Source organism: Marmota monax, unplaced genomic scaffold (genome assembly GCF_021218885.2).
Source record: "Marmota monax isolate L192 unplaced genomic scaffold, Marmota_monax_Labrador192_F-V1.1 WCK01_AAM20220418_F8-fsc00002, whole genome shotgun sequence".
Taxonomy (NCBI): Eukaryota; Metazoa; Chordata; class Mammalia; order Rodentia; family Sciuridae; genus Marmota; species Marmota monax.
In genome coordinates, this window is record NW_026693571.1 from 32,465,003 (window position 1) to 32,479,543 (window position 14,541).

The 14,541-nt window shown below is 36.0% G+C and overlaps 1 protein-coding gene across 2 annotated transcripts; it reads left to right on the forward strand.

Annotated features, from left to right (window-relative positions):
• The first annotated feature begins 587 nt into the window (after positions 1-587).
• On the forward strand, positions 588-14,524 carry Ppid (peptidylprolyl isomerase D). 2 transcript variants are annotated; one of them, XM_046458838.2, is made up of 10 exons: positions 591-797; positions 3,001-3,141; positions 5,178-5,284; positions 7,699-7,887; positions 8,702-8,824; positions 8,963-9,069; positions 10,828-10,969; positions 13,287-13,373; positions 13,463-13,505; positions 14,257-14,524. In XM_046458838.2, the coding sequence occupies exons 1-10, from the start codon at positions 713-715 to the stop codon at positions 14,343-14,345; spliced, it is 1,113 nt and encodes a 370-aa protein (XP_046314794.1). In that variant the 5' UTR covers positions 591-712; the 3' UTR covers positions 14,346-14,524. The 2 variants fall into 2 exon arrangements, with proteins under 2 accessions (XP_058439865.1, XP_046314794.1); XM_058583882.1 differs by lacking the exon at positions 13,287-13,373 and having other exon boundaries at positions 588-797.
• The last annotated feature ends 17 nt before the right edge of the window (positions 14,525-14,541 follow it).

The window sequence follows — 14,541 nt, forward strand, 5'->3', positions numbered from 1 at the left end:
TTAGCTCTAACAGAACTACAGGTCAAAGCATTTACACAGGTTATCTTCGTGGATGATCAAATTATAAAATTACAATAATACAGTTATTACAGGTTGGGTACCAGCCCGGCAGTCTGTTGGTCATTATGTTAAGTGATTTATGTCTTTAATTCTCCAAATGACCTTAGGAAGTCAGCTTTTTTTTTTAATATTTATTTTTTTAGTTGTAGTTGGACACAATACCTTTATTTTACTTATTTACTTTTATGTGGTTCTGAGGATCGAACCCCGCGCCTCACACGTGCTAGGGTTGCGCCGTACCGCTGAGCCACAACCCCAGCCCCTGAGGTCAGCTTTTTTATTCCCATTTTCCAGACGAGAGAATTGAAATCCAGTTAGTAGCCGAGCAGAGGATGGAATGGGAAGGACTCCAAAGCTCTCCACACCACGAAAGGCGAAGAAATTAGCGAAAGAATACACCGAAGTAGGAGAGCAGCAGGGAGGACAGCACACGAAACAGGACGCCACACACGCGCTCGCCGGGGAGCGCACTAAGGCGGGGGGGGGGGGGGGGGCGGAGGCGGAGGTGGGATCGTGGATTTCCGGTCTGGCGCCGGAAGTGGCTCCTCAGCGCCGCCGCCAGCTTTCCGCAGAGAAAAGCGCACTGGAGTTTGTGCTACTAGTGGTGCACGAGGTTCGTGCGTTCTGCTTTTAAACGCGTCTGTAAATCGAGATGTCGCATCCGTCCCCAGAAGCTAAGCCTTCCAATCCCAGTAACCCCCGAGTCTTCTTTGACGTGGACATCGGAGAGGAGCGAGGTGAGCGAAGTTGTTGGCTGAAGGGCCCCAGGAGGAGGGGCTGGGGGCGCTTGGGAGACTCGCAGGGTGCCTTTCGGGCCGGGGGCTGCTCGGTAGCACTGAGGCATGGCTGCCTGGGTCTCATCTGGAGCAAGATCGGCATGCGGCGTGAGGGTGGAACCAGGGCTTTTGTGCTAATGCTGTCGGTCATGAGGAAGTTTCTGGAAATTTCTAGTTCAGGAATTGTGGTGGTCTTAATATTTCACTTGCCTTCTACCTGTGCACCACCAGCTTGTCACAAAATAAGCTTATTTTATATTTGCCATGGGGCTTTTCAGAAGCCTCGTGTGTCTTCGGGGCTCTAGTCACTCAACACGTCTTTTGGCACACAAAATGTGTGTGTGTTTGTGTTATGCGTGTATATATATGCACATATATGTGCACCTGCCATGTTACTTGTAAATTAAAGCCACTTGTTTGCTTAGTGCTTTTTCTTTACTACTAATTTTAGAGGTCAGATAAGCAAACGTTTTTTCTATTTTGGCATTGGGGAATTGAACTGTTGCCTAGGATACCTACCTGCTTAAAAGTTCCTAAGGCCTTGTGAAGTTATATTTATAACTGAATTGGTTTTCTATAACATGTTACAATTGCTGACCAGGCAGTGTGTTTGAATGCATGTATGGGACACACACATTTTTTACATGTACCTTCAGCTTGTTTTGGAGCTAATTCCAAAATAGTTTTGGAATTTTCGCATTTTAAGGCCTTGTATAGAAGAGGAATTTTTTCAGCTTTTATTTCAAAGACTGCACTAGGCAGTTTGCACAAAGTACAGAGAAGGACTACAGATACATATAAAACTGGGCCAGCCTGACCACTGAAAGGGTATTTTATTTTATTTTTTAGTACTGGGGATTGAACTTGAGCACTGGACCATTGAGCCACATCTTCAGCCCTATCTTGTATTTTATTTAGAGACAGGGCACCTTGCTTTTGCTGAGGCTGACTTTGAACTGAACTTGGGATCCTCCTGCCTCAGCCTCCTGAGATGCTGGGATTACAGGTGTGTGCCACTGTGCCCGGCTTCATTTTCTCTTAGTGGTTAGTTGGTGATTGGAAATTCTGAATACAGTTTATTTGGGGGCTCATGGTTTCAGAGCTCTCAGTGCATAGACATCTGGCTCTAGTCCTTGGGGCTTTGAAGTGAGGTTGAACATCATGGCAAAGAGTGTGGTGGAGGGAAGCAGCTGACATGATGATCAGAAGCAAAAGAGACTCCATTCACCAGATATAAAATATGTACCCCAAAGGGATGCCCCCAGTGACCCACCTCTTCCAGCTACACCCTACCTGCTTTGGGTTAACTGAGTGATAACTTAGGAGTTAACCCTATCAGGGGATTAATTCAGTGATTGGGTTAAGGCTTTTATAACCTCTTTCATTTCGCCTCTAAGACTTCTTGAATTGTCTCACACATGAACTTCTGTGGAACACCTCACATTCCAAACCATAACACCAAGGGAAATTAAATTTGTATGTTGAGATATCTGCATTCCCATGTTCACTGCAGCATTATTTGCAATAGCAGAAATAATGGCATCAATCCTGTAATAGATAAAATGTGTATATATACACACATACACACCAAGGAGTATACTATTCAACCCTAAAAAAAGAAGGAAATAGTGTCATTTGCAATATGGAAGAACCTTGAGGACATTATGTTTAAGGGAAATAAGCCAAATACAGGAAGACAAATACCACATGATCTCACCTGAATGTGTCATCTAAAAAAGTTGAACTCATAGAAGTAGAGAGTAGAATGGTAGATACCAGGGGCTAGGGAGAGGTTGCTCAAATGATATTCAGTTGGAGGAGCTATATGTTCATGATATTTTTTAAAAAATATTTTTGTTTTAATTGTACATGGACACAGTGCCTTTACTTTAATTATTTTTTTGTGGTGCTGAGGATCGAACCCAGTGCCTCACTTGTGCTAGGCAAGTATTCTACCACTGAGCTATGACTCCAGCCTCTAAGTTCATGATCTTTTGTACAACATTGTGATTGTGTTCTTGAAATTACCAAAAAAAAAAAAAAAAAGACCAAGATAATTTAGTAATTCACGAGTGATTTGTTACCATAGTTGTACCAATTATCCTTTTGTCATTTGGTGGTTTGTTTTTGCATACTGACACAATTTCATTTTCTTTTCTTTTAGTTGGTCGAATCATCTTAGAATTGTTTGCAGATATTGTACCCAAAACTGCAGAAAATTTTCGTGCATTGTGCACAGGAGAAAAAGGCATTGGATCCACGACTGGGAAACCTCTCTATTTCAAAGGATGTCCTTTTCATCGAAGTATGTATACATTTTCTGAATCTATCTTCAAACAGACAAATTCTGTTCTTCAGGAGTTAGGGAAGAAAACATTGAGATGGGAATAAAGGTTAAAAAGTACTGGTGTAGTTAGTTCCTAAGAGGATGCTTTGTCATGAGAAGCAATAGCTCAATTTCATAAAGACTGGACTGTGAGGTGGAATTAATTATGGGCGAGTACTAGGGTTTATCTATAGGGAAATGGACTACACCTGTCTTTACAAGTTTTTCTTCACTCCTAAACCATTTGATTGAGAAAGAAAGAGCACAGCCATGATAAAGTGAGCTGGCCTTAGGTAGTTGACTGGTGACAGAAAAGTTATTTTTACTTCTTGGGCAGGATTGCTTGAGAAGGCTGCAGATTGTAGATTCAGTGTCCTGGACACACTGGTGATTAAAGTGTATCATTTTGTACTTTGTAATCATTCTTTTATTTAGTGTTTACTTAACAGTTCCCCCAATAGACTGAAGGTTCTATAAGTTTAACTATATGTTCTTATCACTTTGTCTTTAGCACCTCGTATAATTATTGAGTAATCACTCAGTAAATGTTTATTTATGAATAACATGAATACATTTTTTTTGTTTTTGCAGTGCTCACTGCAAGCACTCTATCACTGAGCTATACTCTCAGTCCTGTGGTTATATGTTTTTTAAAAATAATTTATTAAGAAAAATTAGGATCAATTATTAAATGTTTTAAGCATTTATTTGCTTATGTGTTTCATAAGACATCAATGTGCTAACAAAATATATGTAGAAAATAGTTAACATAGCAGGCCCAAGGCTGCTATCCTTATAAAGGTCTGCTTCTAAGAGTAGCACTTAGCTGGAGTTTGGGAGCTTGGCACTTAAACCATTCCTTAAATCGTAAGGGTGATTTACTGTCTTTAGACCGTTTATACAAATGTATAACTTATGTTGAATATCTGCTTTCTTTTTCTTTTTGGGAGTCTGGAATTTTGGAATATGCTAGGCAGAGTATCTATGTGATAAGGCCTCCATAAATACCTGGGATGCTGAGTCTCTAATTGGCTTTCTTGGGCACAACTGTTGTACATGTTTCTACATCTTCATTGCTGGGAGAAATGTGTTCCATGATACTTCATGGGAGGGAGGCAGCATAATGAAGCCTGCACATGGATTTCTTCAGATCCTGCCTATGTCTTTTTCCAGCTGTGTATCCTTATGATTATAATACAATCAAATGTTGAGACCATGAGTCCTAGGGATCTCTGAACATGGGAGTGATTTTGGTAGCTCTTGATATAAAGGGATAATTTTACTGAAGTATTTTTATTAGGGTGTAAAAAATACTAGGACTAATTGGTCTTCCTTTAGTAAACATTATTGAATAGCTACATACATAGTTACAAGGAAGAAAAAGAGTTGCTGTACTTAAAGAACTCATTGGTGGAAGAAATAGATCATTATGTAAGATGAAGTTAGAGTCAAGATATGTTGGAGAAAACTTAAGATATCCAGATTTTGGGTTTCATTGACAGTTTTACTTGTAGGTGATCAGGTGGTAAAATGTAGATTGGACTCAGATTGCAAAAAGTATAGAGTTGTTAAGATAGGTCCGAAGAAAACCAAAGATTAAATGTTCTCTCTGATATGTGGATGCTGATTCACAAAAGGGAGTGGAAAGGAGTGGAGGGGATTGGAATGGGGGGAAGGAGGAGAAGGAAGTGGGAATGGGAATGGGAAAGACAGTAGAATGATTTGGACATAACTTTCCTATGTTCATATATAGATACATGACCAGTATAACTCCACATGTACAACCACAAGAACGGGAAGTTGTACTCCATGTATGTATGATATGTAAAGTACATTCTACTGTCATGTGTAACTAAAAAGAATAAATAAAAAAGATAGGTGGAGAAAGACAAATGGGAGGATGTTGTGACTAAAATGCTTTAGGAAGTTGTCTTTATTATTACCTATTCATTAGTTAATATGGCTGAAGCTATCCATGTGTCAGTCACTAATAGCCATTCTCCTTTTTTTTGTAGTTATTAAGAAATTTATGATTCAGGGTGGAGACTTCTCCAATCAGAATGGGACAGGTGGAGAAAGTATTTATGGTGAAAAATTTGAAGATGAAAATTTCTACTATAAGGTAAAGTAGAGGAGAAAGTGTATATTTTTGCTAACATAAAGGTTACACATGTGAAATATGTTTGTTGGATATTTTTTTTTTTTTTTGTGGTGCTTGCACTTTTAAGTTATCTAGGGTCTTACACATACTAGGCAAGCCCTTACCACTGAGCTACATCTCCAGCCCAGCATCCATCTTACTGTGGAAGGTCTTCATCCAGTAATAATTTTTATTTGTCAAAAATACTCTGTTATTTCTTTGTGGTAGAGTTTTTACATGCTTCGTTTAAGCCAATGAGTTCTCTTAAGATATGTGATAAGGCCCCAATAAATACCTGGGATGCTGAGTCTCTAATTGGCTTGATAAAATTAGCCCATATGGCAAATTGATTCCAGGAAAAATGTTTTTGTTGTAAAGATGATAATTTGTGCATCTTTATTCTTGAATTTGAAGAGCAACAAAAATCATCGCTAATATCCATGATGTCAGGGGATTTGCAAACTAGTGGATGTGGTTAATGTCCAAGCTTCTAAAGGACATTAGTGGTACCTGTGCCTTCTTCATTGGCTCAAGATCTAATCGGGGTATATTGCATCATTCAAGTTTTAAGAATGGACATGTAAGTACAAAAGTAAAGTGATATCTTTGGAAATGAGGAATATGAGCAAGGTAATGAGGAAAGTTTGAAAAGCAAATGTCATCATTCTTTTAAATAGTACTTATTGACTGTAGTTGTATGCTCAGTTCTATCACTGGAACCAGAAAGATTATAAAAATGAAAGGCCTCGATGACAAGGAATTTATAATTTTACCTTGGAGACAAGATTTAAAAATATGGGGCAACTAGAGAATAATAAGATACAAATAAATTCTAAATTGAGTGAATATATTTAACTTGTATAAATTTGATCCAGGTTGAGGATCCCTTGTATGAAATGCTGAGAAACAGAAGTGTTTCAGATTTTGGAGTTCCTTGGATTTTGGAATATTTGCATCTGCTTTCCCAGTTAAGCATCCCTAATCCCAAAATCTGAAATCTGAATTTGTGAATGCTACTGCACAAAAATTCAGATTTTGGAGTCTTTTAGATTTTGGATTTTCACATTAGGGATTCACAACTCAGTAATAAAAACTTTATGTGTGCTCTGGGGCAAGGATGTGATTTATATGGCCCAAGTTATTAAAGGAGACATTGAGGAGGAATGGGTAAACCTGGCCTTGCAAGGTGGCTGAAATTTTTTTAGGCAAGAAATAAAATAAGTAAAATTGAAGGATTATGGATGAGGACAAAGACAGTGGAAAACTGAGAAAAGTAGTTAATATTATAGCTAATGTTTTGAGGAAAGCACTAAAAGAAGCTAATGGAAGAATGTAAACCAAGATAATGTAATGATTTCATGCATACCAAAAAAAAAAAAAAAAAAGGAAGCTTCTGGAAAGGAGACCTGCTTCTTGTCTTCTATAATCTTGGTAGCCTTGAAAGCTGAATTATTTAGATTGGAGAGATAAAAGGCATTTTATGTGGAAAAACTTAGAGAGTTAGAATTTATCACCAATGAGGAGGTATTTACAAAGCCAAAGAAATAAAATAGAAAAACGAAGTTTTCATGACAGAACTATTGAACAAGGTAGAATTTTGATTTCAAGATGTAGGTAGCAGTTTCCTTTGTACACTCCCTGAAGAGTTAATTTACCTGATATAAAAGCCACAAGGTTTAGATTCTTTTGTGATTAGGAAAGTACCTTAACTGAATGACTAGTCAAATTCAATATCCCATTACTGTTCCCAGTTGATGGATGTGTAAAGGAAAAATAATAATGTAGGCCTATTACTGAACGTGGGAAAACCCTTCAGGTCTTCAAGAGCATCCATCATAAAAGGGTAGAAATATATTATTAGATTATTTTAAAAATGAAGTGTAACCCACTTGAATCAAATTGTGAAATATGATATATCAAGAACTATGTAATGTTTTGAACAGCCAACAATAAAAAATAAAAAAATAAAAAAATGAAGTGTAAGCATCTTCTTAAAGTGACCAATTTAGAAATTAACCTCCATTTCAGTTATCTTATTTGATTTCATTAGCTTTTCCTAAAGTTTAAGAAGTGATCAAATACCCCCTATTTTGTTCATCGAAGGTTTCAGTTTATACAAAGTAAAGGTAATAGAACATTTCTTAAATAAAAGTATAGTCTGGGTATGTAACTCAGTGTTAAAATACTTGCCTAGTATGCTAGAGGCCCTGGATTCAGTCCTAGTACCACAAAACAAAAAACAAAAAAAGTAAAGAAAGAAAAATTAGTTTGATTTAGTGGTAGAATGGCTCATGTTACCAACCATCCTGACTTTATGTGAGTGGTCAGTAAAAGAACAGTTTAGATTAATATCCTAACTTTCATTTTCTTTGAATGATTTTTTTTTTTTCCTACAGCATGATCGGGAGGGTTTATTGAGCATGGCAAATGCAGGCCGCAATACAAATGGTTCTCAGTTCTTTATCACAACAGTTCCGACTCCTCATTTGGATGGGAAGCATGTGGTGTTTGGCCAAGTAATTAAAGGCATAGGTGTGGCAAGGATGCTGGAAAATGTAGAAGTGAAAGGTGAAAAACCTGTCAAAGTAAGTAAAAAGTTATAGTGAAATATACATATTGTCATAGTTTCTATCTTAAAATGTTCTAGTGATTATTAGCTGGAAAAATTGGAAAATGTTAGGATGATTTTGATTTAGGAGCCTGCATCTATCACTTTATTTTTGTACCTATTGTCTAAAGGAAGCTTTTTAATTCTTATTTCAAATTTAATGTATTTTTGCTAGATTACTTAAAAGTCTCCCTATACCAGCAAAAGTTTTGATCCAGTGTGTGTAATAATACACAGTAGAAAAAGGATAGCAAACCTAGATTCTTATTCTAGAGATTTGGCCTGATCATTTTACTGAATTTTTTTGGCCTGTTTTCCTCATCCATTGTTCCTAAAGTGTTTAGACTGTATGATTTCTGGAGATACTTGTGTTCTAGATGTCTGTGAATCAGAATGACCATAGTATTGTGCATCTTAAGTTGTAAGTGGGCATTGGAAGCTTAGTTACTTGTAGGAGGCAGGCTTTGTCATTCAGAGTATGAAGGGAATTATAGTAAATTAAAAGTTCATACCTCACCAAAAGATAATTAACATGGAGAATGGTAAAATTAACAATTTACTGTGTGTACACTGAGCTTCTGAATACCTAAGTAGATAGTGATATTGTTATATTAGTTGGAATAAATAAGTAAAAAGGGCATTATTGTAATTATAATAAAAGTTTTCTAACTGAAGTCTATGACTTTGGTAGTTTTGTTATTTACAATTATATAGCTTTTAAAGAAGACTTTTTAAAATAATATTTCATTAATATGGTAGTATATTTCTACAATTCCATTATATTTTTACAGTTGTGCGTTATTGCAGAATGTGGAGAACTCAAAGAAGGGGATGATTGGGGAATATTACCAAAAGATGGCTCTGGCGATAGTCATCCAGATTTCCCAGAGGATGCAGATATAGACTTAAAAGATGTAAGTACTTTCAGATTAGTACTTTAACAAATAAAAATTTTTAGTGCAAAAAGTTTGGGATTTTGTATCACTCTGTATAATGATAAAATCTATTATATTACTTGTTAACTTCCAATGTGTTTGTATTCCTTTGTACAGGTAGATAAAATTTTACTAATAACAGAAGACTTAAAAAACATTGGAAATACTTTTTTCAAATCCCAGAACTGGGAGATGGCCATGAAAAAATATGCAAAGGTTTTAAGGTAATTAAACATTTTAAATAAATTACTGTTAAGATCTTGTAAATTGAATTATAAATTGAAATTCCAAATTCCTCATTGTATTTTGGCAAATTCCCTGTGGAATAAACAGCTGTGTTTGAAATAGTTGCATTTCTTTTGTTGCTGCAGCTTATTTTGAAAAATTTTAAAGTACATAAGAGTTGAGGTGTAGATAATATTGTATTTTTGCTATTATATAATATCGTGAAGGTGTAAATCATTTTGACCAGAGTTTGTTCACTTTGTACCAGTGGAATGGATGTGTCTGTTCCAGGAGACCCTTTTCCCCATGAGGTGATACTGAGATTATATGGAAACCCAGAACCCAACAACCTTTCACACAGTAGTTTTAGTGTCATTAAAGATCCTTACCCATGTTTATTACACTAATTGTTGGAGAACTGTGATATTCTACAGTTGTTAGCTGGCATTCTGTGTAAGAAACCCCTGCCCTCCATTTGGTAATGTTGTAGACCTGTGGTTTTTTCATTTTGGTTTATTAATGTAGCAATACTGTGATTCTTTTTGGTACTCGAAGAGTTTAATATTCTTCAGTGGAAGCCCATTTCATTTTGACTTGCTGGTTTTTTTTTTTTTTTTTTCAGTGATGGAGATTAAAGTCAGAGCCTCACAAATGCTAGGCAAGAGCTCTACCACTGAGTTATATCACCAGCCTCATTTTGACAATCTGTGATCACTTGCTTGCTTTCTGACACAAGATTTGTTTCAAAGTCATCTTATAATCACCTGGCTTTTGTATCTGGTACCAGCACTTTCTCTAAGGAGCTCTGATTAATTTCAAAGAAAGAAAAGTTTAGCAGCTCAATTCTAGGGGCTTGGTATGCTCAGTTTCTTGGTCTTTTTCAGTGAACAATTAAAAATCAACACTACATGGTTGTTCTTCACCTTTTGCCAGTCAGTACCCTCTGGTACCTTCCTGGTTCCAAATACAATTACATTGGAAAGTACCTAATGGGACCTGAGTTTTAACTTAGAGGTGTGTTACTACTACTGCACAATTGATTTGGGAAATTTTTTTTTTTTTTTTTAAACTGGGGGTTGAACACAAGGGTGTTATACCACTGAGCTAAATCCCTGGCTTTTTTATTTTTTATTTTCAAACAAGCATTGCTAAGTTGCTTAGGGCTTTGATAAGTTGCTGAGCCTTATCTTGAATTGGCATCCTTCTGCCTCAGCCTCCTGAGTTGCTGGAATTGACAGGTGTGTGCCACCATGCCTGGCTCCTGGGAATTGTTTGTTCTTTTTGAACACTTTGGGAAAAAATGTTTTAGGAAATAAAAATACCTCAAAGAAAATGACCTTCAAAAGAAAAATAATGGGTATGGGAGTAGAACTCAGTGGTAGACTGTGTGTTTATTAGGGTGCTCGAGTCCCTGGGTTCAGTCTCTGGCCCGTAACAAAAAATAAAAATAAAAAAATGTTTAATAAGAAGATTGTGAAGATTGGATATTAAATTAGTATCTGCTTTTTTTTTTTTTTTTAAATATTTACTTTTTAGTTTTAGATGGACACAATGTCTTTATTTTTATGTGGTGCTGAGGATCGAACCTGGTGCCTCACGCATGGTAGGCGAGCGCTCTAACTCTGAGCCACAACCCCAGCCCTAGTATCTGCTTTTTATATCAGAAATGATGTAACATTTTTTGGTATTTTTGAAGTAGTTGAGTAAGTCTTGTTTGTGTGGAATTACATATTGCTTTTATTAATTTTTTTTTCCAGATATGTGGATAGTTCAAAGGCTGTTATTGAGAAAGCAGATGGATCTAGGCTGCAGTCTATAGCCTTAAGCTGTGTGCTGAATATTGGTGCTTGTAAACTGAAGATGTCAAATTGGCAGGGAGCAGTTGACAGTTGTTTAGAGGTAACTCTGTAATATTGAACTTTTTGAAGGAGAGGGATTTTGGCTTACCAACTTGAACAAAACTACTTTTTACATATCTGAATATGTCTTATTGCATATTGTCTCTAAATATTTTGGACCTTCAGAACTTCCTTTCAATCCATTCATTTTGCTTTTTTTAAATAAATTAAAAAAATTTTTTAGTTGTAGATGGACACAATACCTTTATTTATTTGTATGTGGTGCTGAGGATCGAACTCAGTGCTTCACATGTGCTAGATAAGCACCCTACCACTGAGCCACAAGCCTAGCCCCTCATTTTGCTTTTTAATCCTGTGTACTTAATATCTTTGAAAGACTTTCCTATTTTTCTCTTAAAGCATTTGTCAGTTCATGTATTCATTTGAGAGCACCTATTATATGCTAAGCATTGGAACACAAAGTTAGGAATGACTAGGTATGTGGGTTGTGGAGTTAGGCATGCCACACCCCCAGTGCCTTTACCATTGAACTCCACCCCCAGTCCCAGCATGGTTTTATTTATTTAATTTTATTTAATTTATTTTTTAAATATTTATTTATTTTTTTTAGTTTTCGGCGGACACAACATCTTTGTTTGTATGTGGTGCTGAGGACCGAACCCGGGCCGCACACATGCCAGGCGAGCGCGCTACCACTTGAGCCACATGCCCAGCCCTTTATTTATTTATTTTAAAATAATTTTTTAGTTGTAGTTGGACACAGTGCCCCTATTTATTTATTTATTTTTGTGGTGCTGAGGATCAAACCCAGCGCCTCGCACATGCTTGTTGAGCTCTGTACTGCTGAGCCACAACTCCAGCCCCACCCAGCATGGTTTTTCAAATTAGACCTCTGCCATTCAGCTAATTTTGTGATCTTATATAGATTCCTAATTTTTATAGAATCTGAATTTTGTTTTCTATAAATTGAAAATAATACCTACCAGATGGGATGGTTGTAAAAGATCATAAAGCAAGTTTTAAGTACTTAGCACTGTGCTTGGCAAATTTTATGTACCCAGTGAATTTAGTTTGTTTTTAATTACAAGATTCATATTTCCAAGAAACTTAATAGATTTAATTTAGGAGGGGGCCAGTTTCTATTTAGGGTCATCACACCTTGTATGGGAGAATGTGTACTATTTGGAACACACAGAAAGGTCATTTGTCTTTATGAGGGCTATCCAGTTACATTAACTGATAAAACTAGAAAGCATTACCTTTCTCAAAATAGATCGATTATGACTCTCTTTCCTGTTATATAGTTGTTTGAAAGTATTTCCAAACTAAATGTTGTTGATTTTTGCCCACTAAGCTATAGATTAGCTATAGAACTGAAATGAGATTCTATACTAGGGGTGTAGTTAAGTTGTAGAACACTTGCCTAGCATTCATTCATGAGGCCCTGGGTTGAATCCCAACACTGCTACATTAAAAAAAAAAAAAAAAAAATCTGCTTAGGATAGGTGAATAGAGGATAAGAAAATATATTTACAGTTTTGGGATCAAATCTAAGACTCTTACTCATGTAAGGCAAGTGTTCTAGCAGTGTATACCCCCATACCCCCAGTCCTAGAATATATTTAGAAGGGAACAGAGGAAAAAACTTAAAAAAGAAAAAATTGATCTTTACTCTGGGTCTCCATAACTTGTGAGGCAGATGTTTCCTTTTCAGTAAATCTGTGATTATTGGCTTTTAAAATATATAAATAGAATGTTAATTTAAAAATACTTATTTTAGTGAAAAGATCTTTATAAAGTTACTCATGTTCCCAAGAAATTTAGATTTCAATTAAAAGCATGTATAGTTGGCCCTCTGTATCCATGGATTCCATATTCTAAGATTCATCCAGCCTCAGACTGAAGATTTCTTTTGTACTAAACATGTGAAGACTTTTAAATATATGGGAGGAAAGGTATAGGTTATTATATGCAAATACTGAACCATTTATATTAAAAATTTAAATATCTCCAGATTTAATTTGCAGGGGGTGAGTTGAGCTGTCCTGGAACTATTCCAGAGACACTAAGGGACAACTTACAAACTTTCATTTACAGTGTTTTCTTTTATAAATACATTAGTTAGGACTGAGTCTGGAGAGAGAGAAACCACAGTGCTGAGGAGCATGTTAAAGATATGGACAAGAAACACCTTCTTCCTCCATATAGTGCCCTCTGCTGACAAATTGTCACACTGTGCCAACTGGCAAAAGAGAGCTGTTCATACTCTTCAGCTGAAGTGGATTTGAAGGTGTCAGGCAATAAATGAATCTGAAAAATGTATTTATTTAGATAGATATAATTTTTAAATTTTGTAGGCTCTTGAAATGGACCCATCAAATACTAAAGCACTGTATCGAAGAGCTCAAGGATGGCAAGGATTAAAAGAATACGATCAGGCACTGGTAAATTTTGTTTCAAATGTTTTACAATAAACAGTCACCTTTGTAAATTAGATCTTAATTTTTCACAACTTTTTTTTTTTCAATTAAAGGCTGATCTTAAGAAAGCTCAGGAGATAGCACCAGAAGATAAAGGTAGGTTGGCTGTTTTTGTAGTCAAAGTTCATTTTGCACTTTAAAATTATGCTCATGAACTGTTGTACTCTTAACTTTGGCAGATATCAGGCATTTGTTCAGTGGATCTTACAGAATGACTGTTACTGGGCCATGTATATCAGTGAATAAGACAAGGTCCTCCCCTGATAGAGCTTGTTTTCATTCCTCTCAAGAATGCACTAGTTTTTCACAGTGCACTTAATATGGTTTGTTCTGCCTTATCACTTGAGATCCTGTTTTGTTACTGTGACACTCTTTGAAAGGTCAATACTCAAGTATAGTATTCATTGTAAATCTAATTTTTGGGGCCATTCCTTCATGGCAGTAATCTAGTATTCTAGATACTGGATATGTTTTGGAAAAGCTATGACAAATAAATCTATTTCTTTAAAATAAGCCAAAAGTGAATAGCAACACCAGATCTAAATATTTATCTCTTTGGTCCCTTGTTGCTAAAATAAAACAAGGTAGTTACTACTCTCTCTAATGGAGATGGAGAAACAAGTATTGATGTGATTGAGTTCTCTCAGTTGGCAGTCTTCTGAAATTATGCTTCAGGGTTGTTGTGAACTCTGCTTTCTTGGAATAGAGTTTTCTGTTAATAGGGTTGTTATTTTATCCAGAAGAAAAGTTTTGTCAATGGGGAGGAGGAGTTGTGATATTATAATCGTTTGTTGGTCATCCTAATCTTTTTGTTTTGAGAAATAACTCATTGCCTATTTTTTTGCAGCCATCCAGGCAGAATTGCTGAAAGTCAAACAGAAGATAAAGGCAGAGAAAGATAAAGAGAAGGCAGTATATGCAAAAATGTTTGCTTAGAAAGGATTCAATTTTGCTTAAATATTATGCATTTATTGTATAAAGGCAATAAGACAATGTAAGAGTTATTGTCTGTATGTGATTGCTAATGTGATTCCTTTGACATTTCAGTTCTTCATTGTTTACACTTTAAAATACTGATACAGGTTCCCTGTTAATAAAAAGTGGCAAAAAATACAGTGAAGTTGATTTAAAA